Source organism: Varroa destructor, unplaced genomic scaffold, assembly GCF_002443255.2.
Source record: "Varroa destructor unplaced genomic scaffold, Vdes_3.0 BEIS01000005.1, whole genome shotgun sequence".
NCBI classification, from domain to species: Eukaryota; Metazoa; Arthropoda; class Arachnida; order Mesostigmata; family Varroidae; genus Varroa; species Varroa destructor.
Window position 1 is genome coordinate 13531360 of NW_019211458.1, and position 14503 is coordinate 13545862.

The 14503-nt window shown below is 40.1% G+C and overlaps 2 protein-coding genes across 4 annotated transcripts in view; one reads left to right on the plus strand and one right to left on the minus strand.

Annotated features, from left to right (window-relative positions):
• The window catches only part of LOC111251031 (uncharacterized), a 26258-nt gene extending 12563 nt beyond the window's left edge, over nt 1-13695 (plus strand). Inside the window, exons 3-4 of one of the 3 annotated variants that reach the window (XR_015328369.1) lie at nt 12703-13155; nt 13412-13695. Coding sequence is in view for 2 of the 3 variants with exons in the window: in XM_022807199.2 (XP_022662934.1) it covers nt 13144-13155; nt 13412-13624 (225 nt within the window). In the remaining variant the exon portion in view is untranslated. Of the gene's footprint in view, nt 1-1462; nt 1933-12702; nt 13156-13411 lie in introns of those variants that run through there. The other 2 variants (XM_022807199.2, XM_086990112.1) reach the window with 2 other exon arrangements.
• On the minus strand, nt 4234-4945 carry LOC147755308 (uncharacterized). Its single transcript, XM_086991076.1, has 2 exons — nt 4790-4945; nt 4234-4517 (listed from the first exon to the last, which is right to left on the minus strand). Exons 1-2 carry the CDS (start codon nt 4844-4846, stop codon nt 4305-4307), a joined length of 270 nt encoding a protein of 89 aa, XP_086847202.1. The 5' UTR covers nt 4847-4945; the 3' UTR covers nt 4234-4304.
• Nucleotides 13696-14503: the final 808 nt, after the last annotated feature.

Consider the following 14503-nt stretch of genomic DNA (forward strand, 5'->3'; position numbering starts at 1 on the left):
AATGACGCTGCTGACGAACACGGACGAAGCCTTTATGCAGTGATAGATTTATTAATTGTATGTTTAGTGGAAGTTTAACTACAAAGCTGTAGCAAATACAGCCCGTAGGTCCAGCAATGAAATCTCACTGTGTTGTATCACTTTTGAAAAAATGTCATAATAATAATAATAACAAAAGCGAAAATTTACAAAAACAAAGATACGGTTTAGAGGTGACCGAAAAACCCTTAAAAACCGAACATTATCGGGTAGGGCTTTGCACACCGTATATGACTACCTTATCGATTTTATATTTGATATTGAACATACTATTGAAAGGAAATAATATCTTTAGGCGACAATCATCGACACTGAGAACGCTTGCGGCAAAGTGAATCGTAGAAAAATATAGCACAGATTCCCATTGAAAGGTGCAGCCAAACTAAATTAGTCCCTTAAATCACTGTATAAATTAGGGTCTAGCTTTCGTAGCACGATCGACTCGGTCAATGTCAGAAGCATTGGATATTTTGAAGCGAAGCAATATTAACTATGTCACGCTAGCCAACATAGTGCAAGCCTTAGTAAAAAACTTCAAAATGAAAAAATAAAAAACATTTGCACCTGACAACTTAAAATCAAATGTTAAAGTCTTAAATCAAACACTAACTTTCCAGCACGAACTGCTTTTTCTTTGTTTGATATTTTCATAGTTTGATTATTGCTAGTCCTACAATTTAAAATATTTTCATTTCAAATAACACTAATTATTCACGCAGTAAAAATAGAGATCGTTTTTTATTGCAATGTCAGTATCCCTACGCTAACAACTTAACTTAGAATTGTCTCAGCCCAGTTACCACATGGGTGAATAAAGAGGTTCACTCAATGGTTGCATCACGCTTTGATTTCGCGAAATTACAAACGAATATTTTCAAGCTTTTTCTATTGGCATCAGAAACACTTGGGTCATGGGCTTTTCGAGAGAAGAAAACCTATTCGTAATATTTGCAGCACTGAAGGCAGTTAGACAATTTTCTGAAGTATTGACGCATGACGTGCTCCTAGAAGCGTTTTCTTTATCAGTCACATCAGTACTCTGATTTATCCATTTGTGCAATATGCGCTACCTTTACATTGTTACAAATTTCATATCTGCATTAGTAGAATGATATCTTTGTAAATATTCAGTCAGTCTTTTATTTATATTAGATTTTAGCCGTTATAAAATCATTGTACTATTCTCTAAATCGCTATATTCATCACAACTCAAGTTGGATCGGGAAAACTTGTGTGCGAACAATATTGGGACACTCACCTCCCCTTGTACTCTCGAAAACCTAGCATAAAATTTAATTATACGTATAGACAGATTATTAATAAAAAATCTTGTTAATTCTGTCTACCGTAAGTCAAGAAAAATGGCATGTATTAATAGTCAGAGACCACACGTCTTTTTTCCGGATTTGTTTATTGATAGCAGCAAATCTACCTGCAGAGGAATTCAGCGTAAGGTCCACCGTAGACAGAAGCGGCAATGGCCTAACCCACAGCCTTGAAAACCGGGTGCAGCATAACGTCGGTAGGCGAGGAGGTAACAGCGTAGCCGTGGTCAGCGTAGGCGGAGGCAATGCGGGTCAAAAGGGCGACGGGAGTAAACTATGCAAAGCAGTTTGCATCATTTCAGAAGTTCGGATACTCGGAGCGCTGTCTACTAGTACACGATGTTAATGCTATATATATGTTTCCTTTTGAATCAGAGCCGCGCATTTCTTGATGCCATTAAGGTACGATTCGTTTGTTCAGTCAGTTAAAATAGTACCTGATTAGAGGCTGGAAACACTTCTAGCAACCTCTAAGACTGTTGTTAACGTAAGCCTTGAATATGGCATGATTACGATTCGTTCTCGATTCTTTGAGTCGAAAAGTACACTGTTAATAAAAATAAGCGGTACCCTGCTTATACAACTTGTGGTATAACTGGTTCCGAGCTGCTATGGCTGAGACTATTCTCTTTGCACCCTCTTTCTCGCTACTTGAAGGCTGACTCCAGATTCTGCAGCTTCAGTTGTACTAAGTGTTGGGAGTTTTACGTGCGATATTGCCACTAGACATCGAACGGCTGGTTTCCAGCACGAAACAAAAAGTGTCCACGCTCGGATTTGAACCAAAACCACTTCGTGCTAGCGAATGCCGGCACGAACACACTCGTACGTAAAACTTGAAGCTTTTACCCACTATTGTATTTGGCAATTGCTTCTACATAACGATTACTGTTTGCGCGTCATCTACTTTGACCAGGTCGAACTATTTCTTTCGTAAATACTCTAGCCATGTTCGCACCCCGTACAACATGGCGCGTGACTGTTCCTGAGTGCATCGCAGCTGTGACAGAATATCATGTAATTGCATTCACAATAAGGTAAAGAACAATTTTAAAATTGTACAAAAGAACACCAACGTTAGCCTAATGGCGCCTGAGGACTGAATAGCGGTTTTCTCTCATGTACGCACGTCATTTTGCGTAAACATTGTAAAAATTATCGATTTGTCGCGTGAGACTTTGACTGTGCGAGTTACATGATCACGAATATATTCGAGAAGGTTCATCTACTTAGTGGGTCACTTTAATTAAGGAACTCTCGAGGCCTAGACATTTAGAACTGCTCGGAGCGCAAGATTGTTTCTTCTTTGAGCGTACAAAATTACATTACCGAGTCACCAAAACAGAAACGCATCTGCTATAGGTTAAACGATAGTTCCATTCGATTATGCATCGTAAAATGGCACCTGTCCTTTACGATATTTATATAAGTCTAGTAAGGCTTCAAATATCACACCTAGATTAGTAGTGGCCTAGATGATCAAACCTTTCACTAGACGGGCCAGGGTCCGTGCTTCAGGACCTGTCAATGACACACAAAATTTTAGTAAATAAAGCACACTGGAAACACATTGCAAGCAGAAGGGTAGGCTCAGGCATCGTACTACATAACGATGCTGGTCCAGCGTCTATGGCTTCCTCTTCTCCATATGACTGGAGTGTGAAACGCTAATTGCAAATCATGAAAAATCTACCGCGTTTTGATCTAGGCATCCGGACAGCAAAGTGTGGGATAGACTCGAAACCCGTTTGAAAATAAGGCTCTGAACGAGTTGATTTAGGACTCATTGATGATTTCGTAAAAAAAAAAACTCCGACCATTTGAGTGCAGCAAATATCTGCTTTCCGTTTGGAAAAAATGTAAAAGTACTACGATATAATCATTCTGTAAGTACTAAAATTCAAGTTCAGCTATGCGATATCAACTGTTCGAAATGCCAAATGTTATTGCGCTACTAATATGATTTAATTGTGTGGAGCATAGTGGTTACGTAAACATAAACATGACCCACAACGACAGCCCACTGTATCATCGAAATTTGGTGAGATGAACTCTTCGTGGCTAAACATACTAGCTTGAGACATTGTAGTTGCTTAGAAATAGAAAAGTAACAACACAGATTGTTATTATTGCCATATTTGCCTACATGACCCTCTATGATAATGCCCAACTTTGGCCATAGTTGCCGCTCAGCTGACCCTTCTATAAGAATCGTCGGTTTCGTTTATAAAGCAAAAGTATGGCCCTGTTGGACGGCAACATGAAGGAGCTGTACAAAAGAAGATAAAACGATTTATCCATTGTCTTTCTCATTGTTCATTAATACTTTAATTAAAGAGCGTTTCCACATTATTCAAGCTAAGCTAACCCGCATGCCCAGAAGGTTTCTAGGCAAAGACGCTGTCAGTGCATCATTTGTAGTGAACGCTGATAGTTGGGATAATAAAATATGAAAAAATACATATTTTCATCCTATCACGTTAAACGTTTAGGAAATCATTCTATCTAATTAGCGACCTTAACAAATAATAGATAACAATTTTTCCTTGGTACATTTTTGGCAAGTTATTAGACGCGTGCAAACTCTACAGCGGTTAGGATAACAATCCACAGTACGTGCATGTACCTCCTTCCCTATTATATTTATACACAAAGGAAGTTTTATGTTTCAAGTTTTATGCCCGGTATCATTGCTAAGCATCTCACAAAATGAACCGTGTTTATTGTCGACCTCGCACCTAGGCCACAATGTGTTTCTAAAGTTAGCTGGAAAACACGTTTCCCATTAAACCATTATTCGCGACGCAACCGAGTGAACCAACGGCTTTGATCTATCTAAGGTATAGTAAAAATAGTATTACGAGAGTGCTTAAAGTACACAGTGCGTTTTTATTTTATTGCATCAATACACAGTCTTGGAACGGATGAGCTGGGACAAATCTACTTGCGGATGAGTCCATTGTATAGTCCGCCGTAAATGGGGGCTGCGTAAGGGCCACCGTAGCCGTAGCCATAAACGGGGGCGTAGGCACTGTAGGAATATCCGTAGGCGGGAGCGGCATAGTGGCCATAGGCAAGAGGGGCGGCGTAGCCGGTGTAAACAACACCAGCGTAGGCGGAGGCGATGCAAGCCACGAGGGCAACGAGAACAAGCTAAAAATGAGCGACAAAAATAAATTGTTAAGATATCTACTCGTGATCGTGTGAATTTGTAGACTCTAAAGGTAAGCGATCCGAGATTATAGATACGACTGATAGAGTGTACATAACTGAAATTCAGACGGCGCTGCATTTTAAGCAGATTCTTGTATGATTAATAAGGATATGGCATAGAACATATCTATTTCAAAAATCTGAGATCACGTTGTAACTGACTTCAGACACAAAAATTCTGCTGCAGTTAAAAAGCCACTGAGGTTACTTACGACGGCCTTCATTGTCAAGTGCAGGTTGAGGTTCTTGCCGGCGAGAACTGTGCTCATGATCGCGTTTCGTGGCCTTTTATACTGGGCCAAGCCTTGAAAACGTTTGGCTTTCTTGAAGCCGCTGGCCCTGTTCGTACGGAACCCGTTAATAGTGTCCTCTCAGTGGGCTAGCACTTTCACGTCGACGTCAGTCTCTCTCTCCATTTGCCAGTTTACCACTGGCACTGCCCTCGGATCAAGAGATGAAAAGTGGAGTCGTTTGTCTGCTTCGACCATGAGGAACGCGTGGCCGACGCTTGTTTGATGTAAAATCGGTGAAGACGCAGGCAGTAGCTCGTATTAGCTGACAAACGTGAGGATCAGTTTCTGGACCTCACCACCATCGGACAGCAACAGCGTTCTGTATCTATTCAGTAGCTTCGTACATCAATGTTACGCAAACTATAGTGAAATGGTTTTAAATGTGTTAGTCGGTTGTTATCACGGAGTTTAACACAAATTGGTACCGAACCTTATATAATGTATACTACTACTACACTCCATATAATGTAGGTCTGAGCCCTTAAACGATTCCTGTGCCGCTTGTTGAGCGCTTGACGACTGATGATGCTAGTAACAGCTAATTTCGGTCTCGGTCTAAGTCTGAGGTAAAATTCGCACGATCGTCCATAAAATTGAAATTATTGAAAATGTGTCTTTCCTTACATTTGAAACATACAAGTAACTGATATTATTAAGGTGTTTTTTTTTGAAACAGCAAGAGCAAATCTCTATTTTGATGAATCTATATTTCGACTTAAGTCGCCTCGCTGTGAGAGACACCTATGTGCCAGTAACTTTCCCTTTCATTGATTGTAGAGCTAGACGAGAATAACAACGCTAAGAAAACTGAGCAGGATTAATTATATTGTGTAATTTCGTTTTTTAAAAAATAGACGTTGCACTGCTGACTTCGTTGGACGTTGCGGACCATTCGTGCAAGAGGATAACACTGGTATATCCATCATGATCGGAACAATACTTAACGGGATATTCAGACACGTTCCTGATACGTACCTCATTATCTTGATATGATAAGTATCATATCATTATCTAATGACAATTTGAGAAGCACTAGGGAAAGTCCTGCTTCCCACTAATACGGCAATTGGCTTCTATTAAACTAAAATCAATAGATAAGAACATATATTTTCGCAACCTATGCAAACGTGCTAGATTAAGTATACTGGCTAGAACATGGGTTACTTCAAAATAAATAAAGAAACGCGGACTCCACTATTACTAGGTGCTGGATTCAAATAAGAAGTAAAAACTCATTCGTTGCCAGCGGTGTCACCAACGCCTTCCTACTAAACTTAGAGAAAAGCTTATTTTTAAGGAAACTGTAAACAGGTTTGGAGTAATAGGGAAAAACGGTGCGTCGTAACTGGAATTATAGCAATGATCAGTCGCTATCCAACCTCTTCATGGCGCTAGGAAATTTCACGAAGAATTATGTTTCTTGTTGTTTTGCCTAAGATCGATGATCTACTTTATTTCCAATTTTTGCGGGGCTTCCGAAAAATCTGAGGCAGCGTTCTATATGGCAAAGTGGAACGCTTCAATGGAATTCTGATTTAAAAGGAATAAAATTTAAAAGAAAGAATTTAATTTTTGACGAGGAGGGTATCTATGGTCAACAAAATCGTGTAAATAAACTTTAGTCGTTGGTTTTTTTTAAGAGACTTTACACAGTTTCGCTCAAGTTAATTATTGTATCTTTGGGATTTTCGTTCGTACCTAAAATTGTGACTTCCTCTATTGGCGCGTATTTGAGCAATGCTAATGAGTAGACACTTATCAATCATTTGACACCTGGTTCCCATAATAATCATTTGCGAATCAAAGAAATAATATTTTGAAAATAAGAAGTGAGTAATTAATTTTAATTGTTTAATTTACAATTTAATTAGAATAATCGCAGTTGATGTTAAATAAACATGAGCGCCAAAAATTACACTTTTAGTATATGCAACCAGTTTCTTTGAAATATTAGTTTTTGTAAAATACAGCCTTAAGAATAGCTCGTAAGAAAAATCCGGATTTAAAGCGAGCATTTTATGTACATAGGTGCAGTTGGGTAAAGCTTAATTGGCTTATCTTCTAGGCTAACCCATGTTACCGTGGTAGAACCTACAAAAAAGGAAAATTAGAGTACCCGGTTTATTGCAATGCGGTACTCGTCTCCGTACTGGAAGAATATGTCACCTGGTTGAAAAGACTAGGTCTGCTCCTTTACAAAATGATTTTATGAGTTCTCCAGGAACTCTAGGGAAGGTTAGAAAACCTACAAGAATGTTCTAGGTCAGAAAACTAAGTAGAAAGGCGTTTTATTTTTTATTTTATTACCATCATATGTAAAGCGAGTAAAGTATTGTCTATACAAATAATATACTATGGGACATAAATGTGGGACAACTCGCAAAGATATAGTATGAAGGATCGACAGCTACTGTAGCAAAATAACGTATCAAAGTAGATAAATGACCTCCAATCATTAGCTCGAATCCGGACCATTCGGAAAAAGCTCTAGTTATTATTATTCAACGACAATAAAGGAAACAAGCTCGTTCTTCTACTGTTACTATCGCTGCGATTTCAGCCTTCGCTTTTACGTTTCGGATGCATTGGCTAACGTATTTAGTCACAAGCAACATCACCGTCCGCGGCAGTGTTCGTCTTGTTTGCGTTTTTTGGTGCCGGCTATTATACACATGCTTGTTCCTATAACCAGGCCTATCGATATTAGACGTTTGCGCTCTTCAAGAGGACGAGTCGGCCCGCTGGCCTAGCTATTACGGGCGACCGTTCAGAATCTGACGGTTCTGGTAATATCGATGAATAGATGCCTGGGCGCAGTCGGAAACAGTAGCGTCCGTTTCGTCGGTCAGTCACCTGCTGCTTTGTGGATGCCAGCGGGTATTGCGTCGCCATCGTTGCAGTAGCCAAAGCGATGAGAAGGCGCCCGCTCCACCAAGCACGTCATTTTGGCGGCCTTGAGGCGCGTACGGCCTGAGAAACGCTTCAAGTGTAGTGTAGCGACCAACGTCAACAGAACAGCGAAGGGGCAAATCTCCAATCTGAGCAAAGAGGGTCGAGCCAGCAGAGGTAGCAGCAATATAGCCAGGCATGGGACTATCAAAGGCGGATGAGTGCCGAATAAAAAACTGCAACACTATTACTGGCAGCAGCGATTCCACGGAAATTTTTAGTAGGCAAGAGTGCCGTAATAGTCGGCACCGCTTTTGCTCACATCTGTGCAGCTTTTGTCTTCTGATTTCGGTTACTTTCCCATTTCCTTTCAGTAGTCTCCTTGTGGTTCGTCTTTTAGGTGATCGGGACAGTTTTCTATCTGCTATTCTTCCCCTGCAGCCTTTTGAACGCAAATCACGTGCGCGAGCCCTCAACTCATCTGCGCTGATGAATCCATGAACAGGCTGTTCCTGGTGAACAACTTCCAGCAAAGGCACCTTCCATAGCTAATCGGAGAAGTCATGGAATACTATACTTGTTAATAGCTCAGCGAATTGGTTGGAACTATTGTATACAATGGCAGTGACGACACTAGTAAAAACTGCACGGACTATGTTGAACTTTATCATATCGCTTCGCTGCTGCTATTATCGTTTCGGCATTACCATATTGCAACCTGGCAGCTACCAGAACCTCGGCTGGTCGTCCTGACGTGTGTCAGCCTGGGTTCATTCAGTTTGCTCACAATGCATATGTCTGTCGATCATATTTTTTTCTCCAATCTATTTTGTCAAACAGAAAAAAGCACTTGCCGATTACCGGAAGCAATCGTCCGTTGTTGCTTGTACCAATACATTTAGAACAAAATAACATTCATCGTGCTGCACGGAGGATGTTTGTGTACGGAGGCGCTCTCTACGACCGATCGCTTCTATAGAGATCGGCTTTCCCGAGTTCTATGATTCCCTTTTCATTAATTACCCTTCATAAACGGACGCATCAATTTTGTCCCAATTAATCCTGTTAAATTTTTGTAGACTTGCACAGAGGCGTCCTTCGAACGAGAGGACGTCACGAAACAGAAACAAGCGCAGACAGAAAACAATCAGGTAGCGGCTGAGCGATACGAAGCGTTCGAAAAAGTATATATAGCAAATAGATATTACGCTGTCTATTCTATCTAGCGTCGCCTTGTCGTCGCAGTTTATATATGGATGCCGCACAGATACTTTCTTTGTCAATAGTCGATGTGTTCAGTAATGCCGCTTCTCAACTTCTCTATATAGCCCTTTAAAGTACAATAGAGCAAAATTTCTCAGTAGATTTGCAATCTAAAAAGTCCAGACATATGGTTGGTTCTATTAAAGGTTCCAAAATATAGTTGAAGAAGATCCGGGAAATATGGCATGAAGATTCCAGTCCTAAAGGGATGTAAACTGTGGTTATCCATAGAAATTTTAGATGTTTGATATCTGGCACAGTCAGAATGTATATCTGGGATCTATATAAATACAACAAAAGAAATTGATCAAAATAAATCGTGAGTCTCACGATCTAAAAAATTCTTAAGAACGTTCTATAGCGTCAGTTGAAACGTCCGGATGATATCAAACACTATCTTTATTCACTGTTAATAATACTGTTAAAGCTGTGGCAAGAAAACCTGCTACTTTCACTTTCGATTTTCAATGGATAATCTCTAATTATCATCGGTCTTTAGGCACAACGTGTGGGTTTTTTGCAAACAAAAAAAACAGTTATTACTTAGAACGAACGAAAGGCGGGCACACCTTCTTCAAGGCGACTACACCAAATTAAGGCGAGAGCAGTCATCACCGACTGGAGCCTTAGGCCCTGCTCGGGATAAATGAGGAACAATTGATGAAAATAAATGCAATTTTTCGACTAGGTTTGGAAAAATTCATTGCAAACGCTCGGAAGCGACGTTCCGAGGCCGCGGCCGGCAGATATCAAGTCCGAAATTCAGCTTTGCCGAACGAGTAGAAAAATCAGAAAGTAATAATTGGCTCAAATATTTAACGAGTCTGATGTGTTCGGTAGGTCAGCGTTTTTCGTAAAAAACACAATTATACTCGTTTTTTTATGCGCAAAGTAAGGTTAGCGAAAATTGTTGGGTTAAACAGTAGGTAATATTTGATAATATTTATTCAGCTTATTTTCACCATGTAATAGTTCGCTCGAAAAGCAGTTTCGTTGTGTATATGAAATTGCTAAATGTTATCTTCTGCAAGAGGCGAGTGATAATCAAGCCGATACAAATAAAAACAAGCGAAGACAGACAACTTTTCCATTCGAAGATGTAGCTGCTATTTCGACTGGGTTATGACGCCAGACAGAGATGTGCAGAGTGGTCCCTCTGCACTGTTTCGTAGTTTAATCTGTTCTGAAACTGATTAACAGCTGTACACAAATGATAAAGGAAAAACTCGACGCCACGCGTGACATCTTTTTTTATTTGAATATGTTGATTTATTCTTATTTATAATCTGATTATTTCTATTGGTTTCTCGTTTGAAGGTTTGTCTCTACAAGGGTAAGAGATATAAAGCACACCTCCAACAAACGCTCTGAAATAAGCAACGTTTCATATATTGACAACGACAATATGCATCAGTAGAATGCACACTACGCTTGACTATGACTTGCTATCAGCTCCTTCGCCAGACGCAAACGAGACCAGCCCATAACACGATGTCTGACCATAATGCACTGAAGTATTGACGTTCAGAAAAGCTGTAAATACGATGAACGACCTTTTCCTTTAGAATATTTAGCCATAGGGACTTTTGCTACAACTTCACAATACGTCCCTCCACGCCTCGGGTAGGAGGTGTGATCCTTACGCTGGTTTTTCTCACTGCTTGTAACCTCATGCTTTGGTTTTGCCCAGTTCAAATTTTGCATGGACCAATTTTATCGTCCAATCGCTTGTCTCTCTATAATTAGTGTCGCCTGCCTTTTACGCTGTCATGTGTATTATAATATACTGAGGTAGATTAACTGATCTTAAGAAACATGTGCCTCGTCTGAGTGCACGCTTTTCTGTTTCTTTCATTGTACCATTTTGAACAATTTTCTGTAATTGAAGGTCAAACCCGTGCTATAACACTGCCTCGCACTGGAAAGGGACTGTGGCTGGTGCTGTCCAATTCAGCGTCGTTGCGTACTGACACCATAAAACTGTCCGAAAAGCTTCACACAATATGGACGCCTACTTTCTGCTCTAGCAGGAGCGAAAAACAGACAAGAAGCAACTGATTTTTGGTATATCCATCTACCGAGCCACTTTTACTCGCAGATAGATGCCACTCAGCTGTAACAACAGCAGTTTCTGGACAAAGCAACATCTCATTGCATTTTACCCGTATTTGCAGAATCATAATAACTGCATACACGCAGTCGGTGCCCAAAGCCGATATGGTATTTCAGTTTGAGCGAATTTAATTAATTCGTAGTTTTTCGGGGGCAACGGGCCGTTTATCTCGCTGATGGGCTAATTGTTGTGTATAAATGTCATATTAAAGGCAGAGTCTGTCTTGTTCTAACTCAGAAAATGGTTTATGGCTTGAATATGTTTTTACCTTTATCTAGAAAGACCTGTCCTCGTTTATTCTATAAACGTCTCATACACTTTAGATAAAATAAACATTAACGTATATATTCATGAAATTTGCATTGTGTTGTGGAAAGTCGGGTCAATGATGTCGCCACGTGCCGAACGTTCCGAATTAAACAACCGTATTCTTATCAACAAGATCTAGTGCTCTAATAATTTTGGTATATATGTAAATTTGTGATACAAAAATTACTGAATGTACAGCAGACGCTTGATTCTGGACGTGTCAAAAGTCTTCTCAGATTGTTTGTGAGCACTTTTTGTTCTTATAAAGTTTCATAGAAAAAACAAAAACACAGTATATCGAATAGTGCTCGAAGTGGCACTATAGCGAGAAGCAGGGTCGCCCTATTCAATGTGAACTGATGTCCGATCTTGAGTCTTACAGTCTCTCGTACAATATGTCTGTAAGTGAAGCATGAGCTTTGCAGCCCGTCCTGCTGCTTAACAGAGCTCCAGTTAGCGTGTTAGCTAAATAAAATTAGAACGATTCGCTTTGTAGTGCATCAACGTAACTCTGAAATCTGCAAAGACTGATATATCCTGAGCTTCTTTTCTTCAGAACTTCCAGACAGCTAGCTCTTATTAAACATTGTAATGTTCAGAGTTGGTGCTGTGAGAGGCATCGATTAATATAGCAAAGACATTTTCGCTGCGGAAGAGGTCCCAGCACGCAGGCATCAAGCCTGCGGCCAGTTCAAGGTTAGCGTAAAATAGACCGCCAGGCACGATGTTACTGTTGCGAACTCCATAATAAAATCATCAAAATTTTGTGTCTTTGAACAGGGATGCACACGAGCTTAACTAGAGTTAATCACAGGAAAATTGCAACAATATTTAGCGATTGGAGGTTTTATTTTAGTAATAACAATAATCTAATTATTTACACGAATCCTACTAAAGTTTTACTCGTATGCAACAATTTTAAAAATCAATTATGTACATATGAAGTTAGATATGTCGATTACCACTCCGCTCTTATCGTAACCGAACGGGCGCATTTTAAGCCCAGTCTTTAAACTTGAGAATCCTAAATTCAGCATGTTCATTAAGTGACTAGGTAAGAATCACGTTTATCAACTTTGCAGACGTACAATCTCAATACAAATCAGCGGCATTCATGAGAAAATCCTTGGTTAAACCAGAAAGTTTAAAGGTCGACACGATCTTATTGAGTCAGCTCGTTAGTAATTAACAAAAGTAACTAGTAATAAAATTAATAAAACTAGATAAGCTATAGGACCGTCGTGATTTGACTCCACAGGAAATTTGTTTGGAACAGAGCAGAATTAATCAAGGAGAAGACGAGTGGTTCAGAAGCTAGTTCTGATGAGTGAATCAAGCCAACTCCGGTTTGCTAATGGCAGTGACGCGGTGGGCTGTGTGCTCGCCGATCAGTTTCCAAGGGCGGGCACTGACCGAGCTTTTTGGTTCGATCATTTGCTGTCATCTTCGAAGCGGGGCAGCCCCCGAAGGGATAGAAAATGGAGTAGACGAATTAGAATTGGGGTCTCTGATGACATTCCAGAGGCATCACCTGCTAAAGCATCCGATAAGATCTTGCCCAAGAAAATCCCAACAGGTTGGCGAGTGCAAGGACAAGACCGGTTTCGGAAAGAAGATTTTCGCCTGGTATAAAAGGACGTCCTCTTACCGCATACCAATACAGTAGTCTCTTAGCTACAGCTCAACGAATTCTGTAAAGATGAAGACCATCGTAAGTAGCCGTTCCGAAGATCGAAATTTTCTAGTAACATGCTAGCCAGATACCCTTAATTTAGTTCTTCTCTTTTGGTTACATGTTTATGTTCCTAACACGCTGAACAAATTACATTGTTTATATGTTAGATCTATACTAGATCAAATACTCCATTTATTTAGCTGTAAACTCTAAGACTTTAGGACTGTACATTCAACGATTGAGTAGATGTTTTCGTGATTTAAATAACCGATTTTTGTTCGCTCATCTTTAGCTCGTCCTCGTCGCCCTCGTGGCTTGCATCGTCTCCGCGTACGCTGGCATCTCCTACACCGGCTACGCCGCCCCTCTTGCCTATGGCCACTATGCCGCTCCCGCCTACGGATATTCCTACAGTGCCTACGCCCCCGTTTATGGCTACGGCTACGGTGGCCCTTACGCAGCCCCCATTTACGGCGGACTCTACAATGGACTCATCCGCAAGTAGATTTGTCCCAGCTCATCCGTTCCAAGACTGTGTATTGATGCAATAAAATAAAAACGCACTGTGTACTTTAAGCACTCTCGTAATACTATTTTTACTATACCTTAGATAGATCAAAGCCGTTGGTTACAGCGACCGTATCTCCGTGATAGCTTAGTAGGTAACGTATTTGCATGCAAATTATCGTGCAGGTCGGAACTCGGACATAGACACACGTTGTTTCGTGATGAGAGCCAGCCGTCTAACTGAATGTTTAATGGTGATACTAGGCATTAAGCTCGCAACCTAGAGGTTCCTTCAAGCATGCATATAACAGGCAGAGGGGTAACCTAACCACTTTAGATAGCAAACGTGTGGATTAAAGACTAGTCGATGCGTATTGAAGAGGTCAAGGGAGAATCATTAATTGTTCGAGGACATCACATAATATTTAATCGCTAATTAAAGAAAGTGATTTTCTAAATATTTTCCAACGATATTATTATCTTTTTTGTGTTAGAACTTTCAAGTTCCTATGATGGTGCATTTATGACGTGTTTGTCTCCAAACCCTTTGGGCCTGTGGCGTAGTCTGGATCGAATAGTAGTTTCTTAATTAAAAAATTTATGAACAATAAAAAAGAACAATGAACGAACAACTTCAACTTCTCCATTTTACTCACATCGAGTCGTTTACACCGACAGGCTCATGTTTTTACCTCATAAACAAAACCAGCGCTTGTTATAAAAAGATCAGCAAAACGACAACTATGGCCTTCATAGTAGGTCATATAGGCAAACTGGGCAATAATAAAAATTTGTGTTAATACTGCTATTTCTGAAGAATTATTCATCCTGCTTCTGTCATGAAGGACTAGTTTATTTCAGTTGAATTTCGGTGATA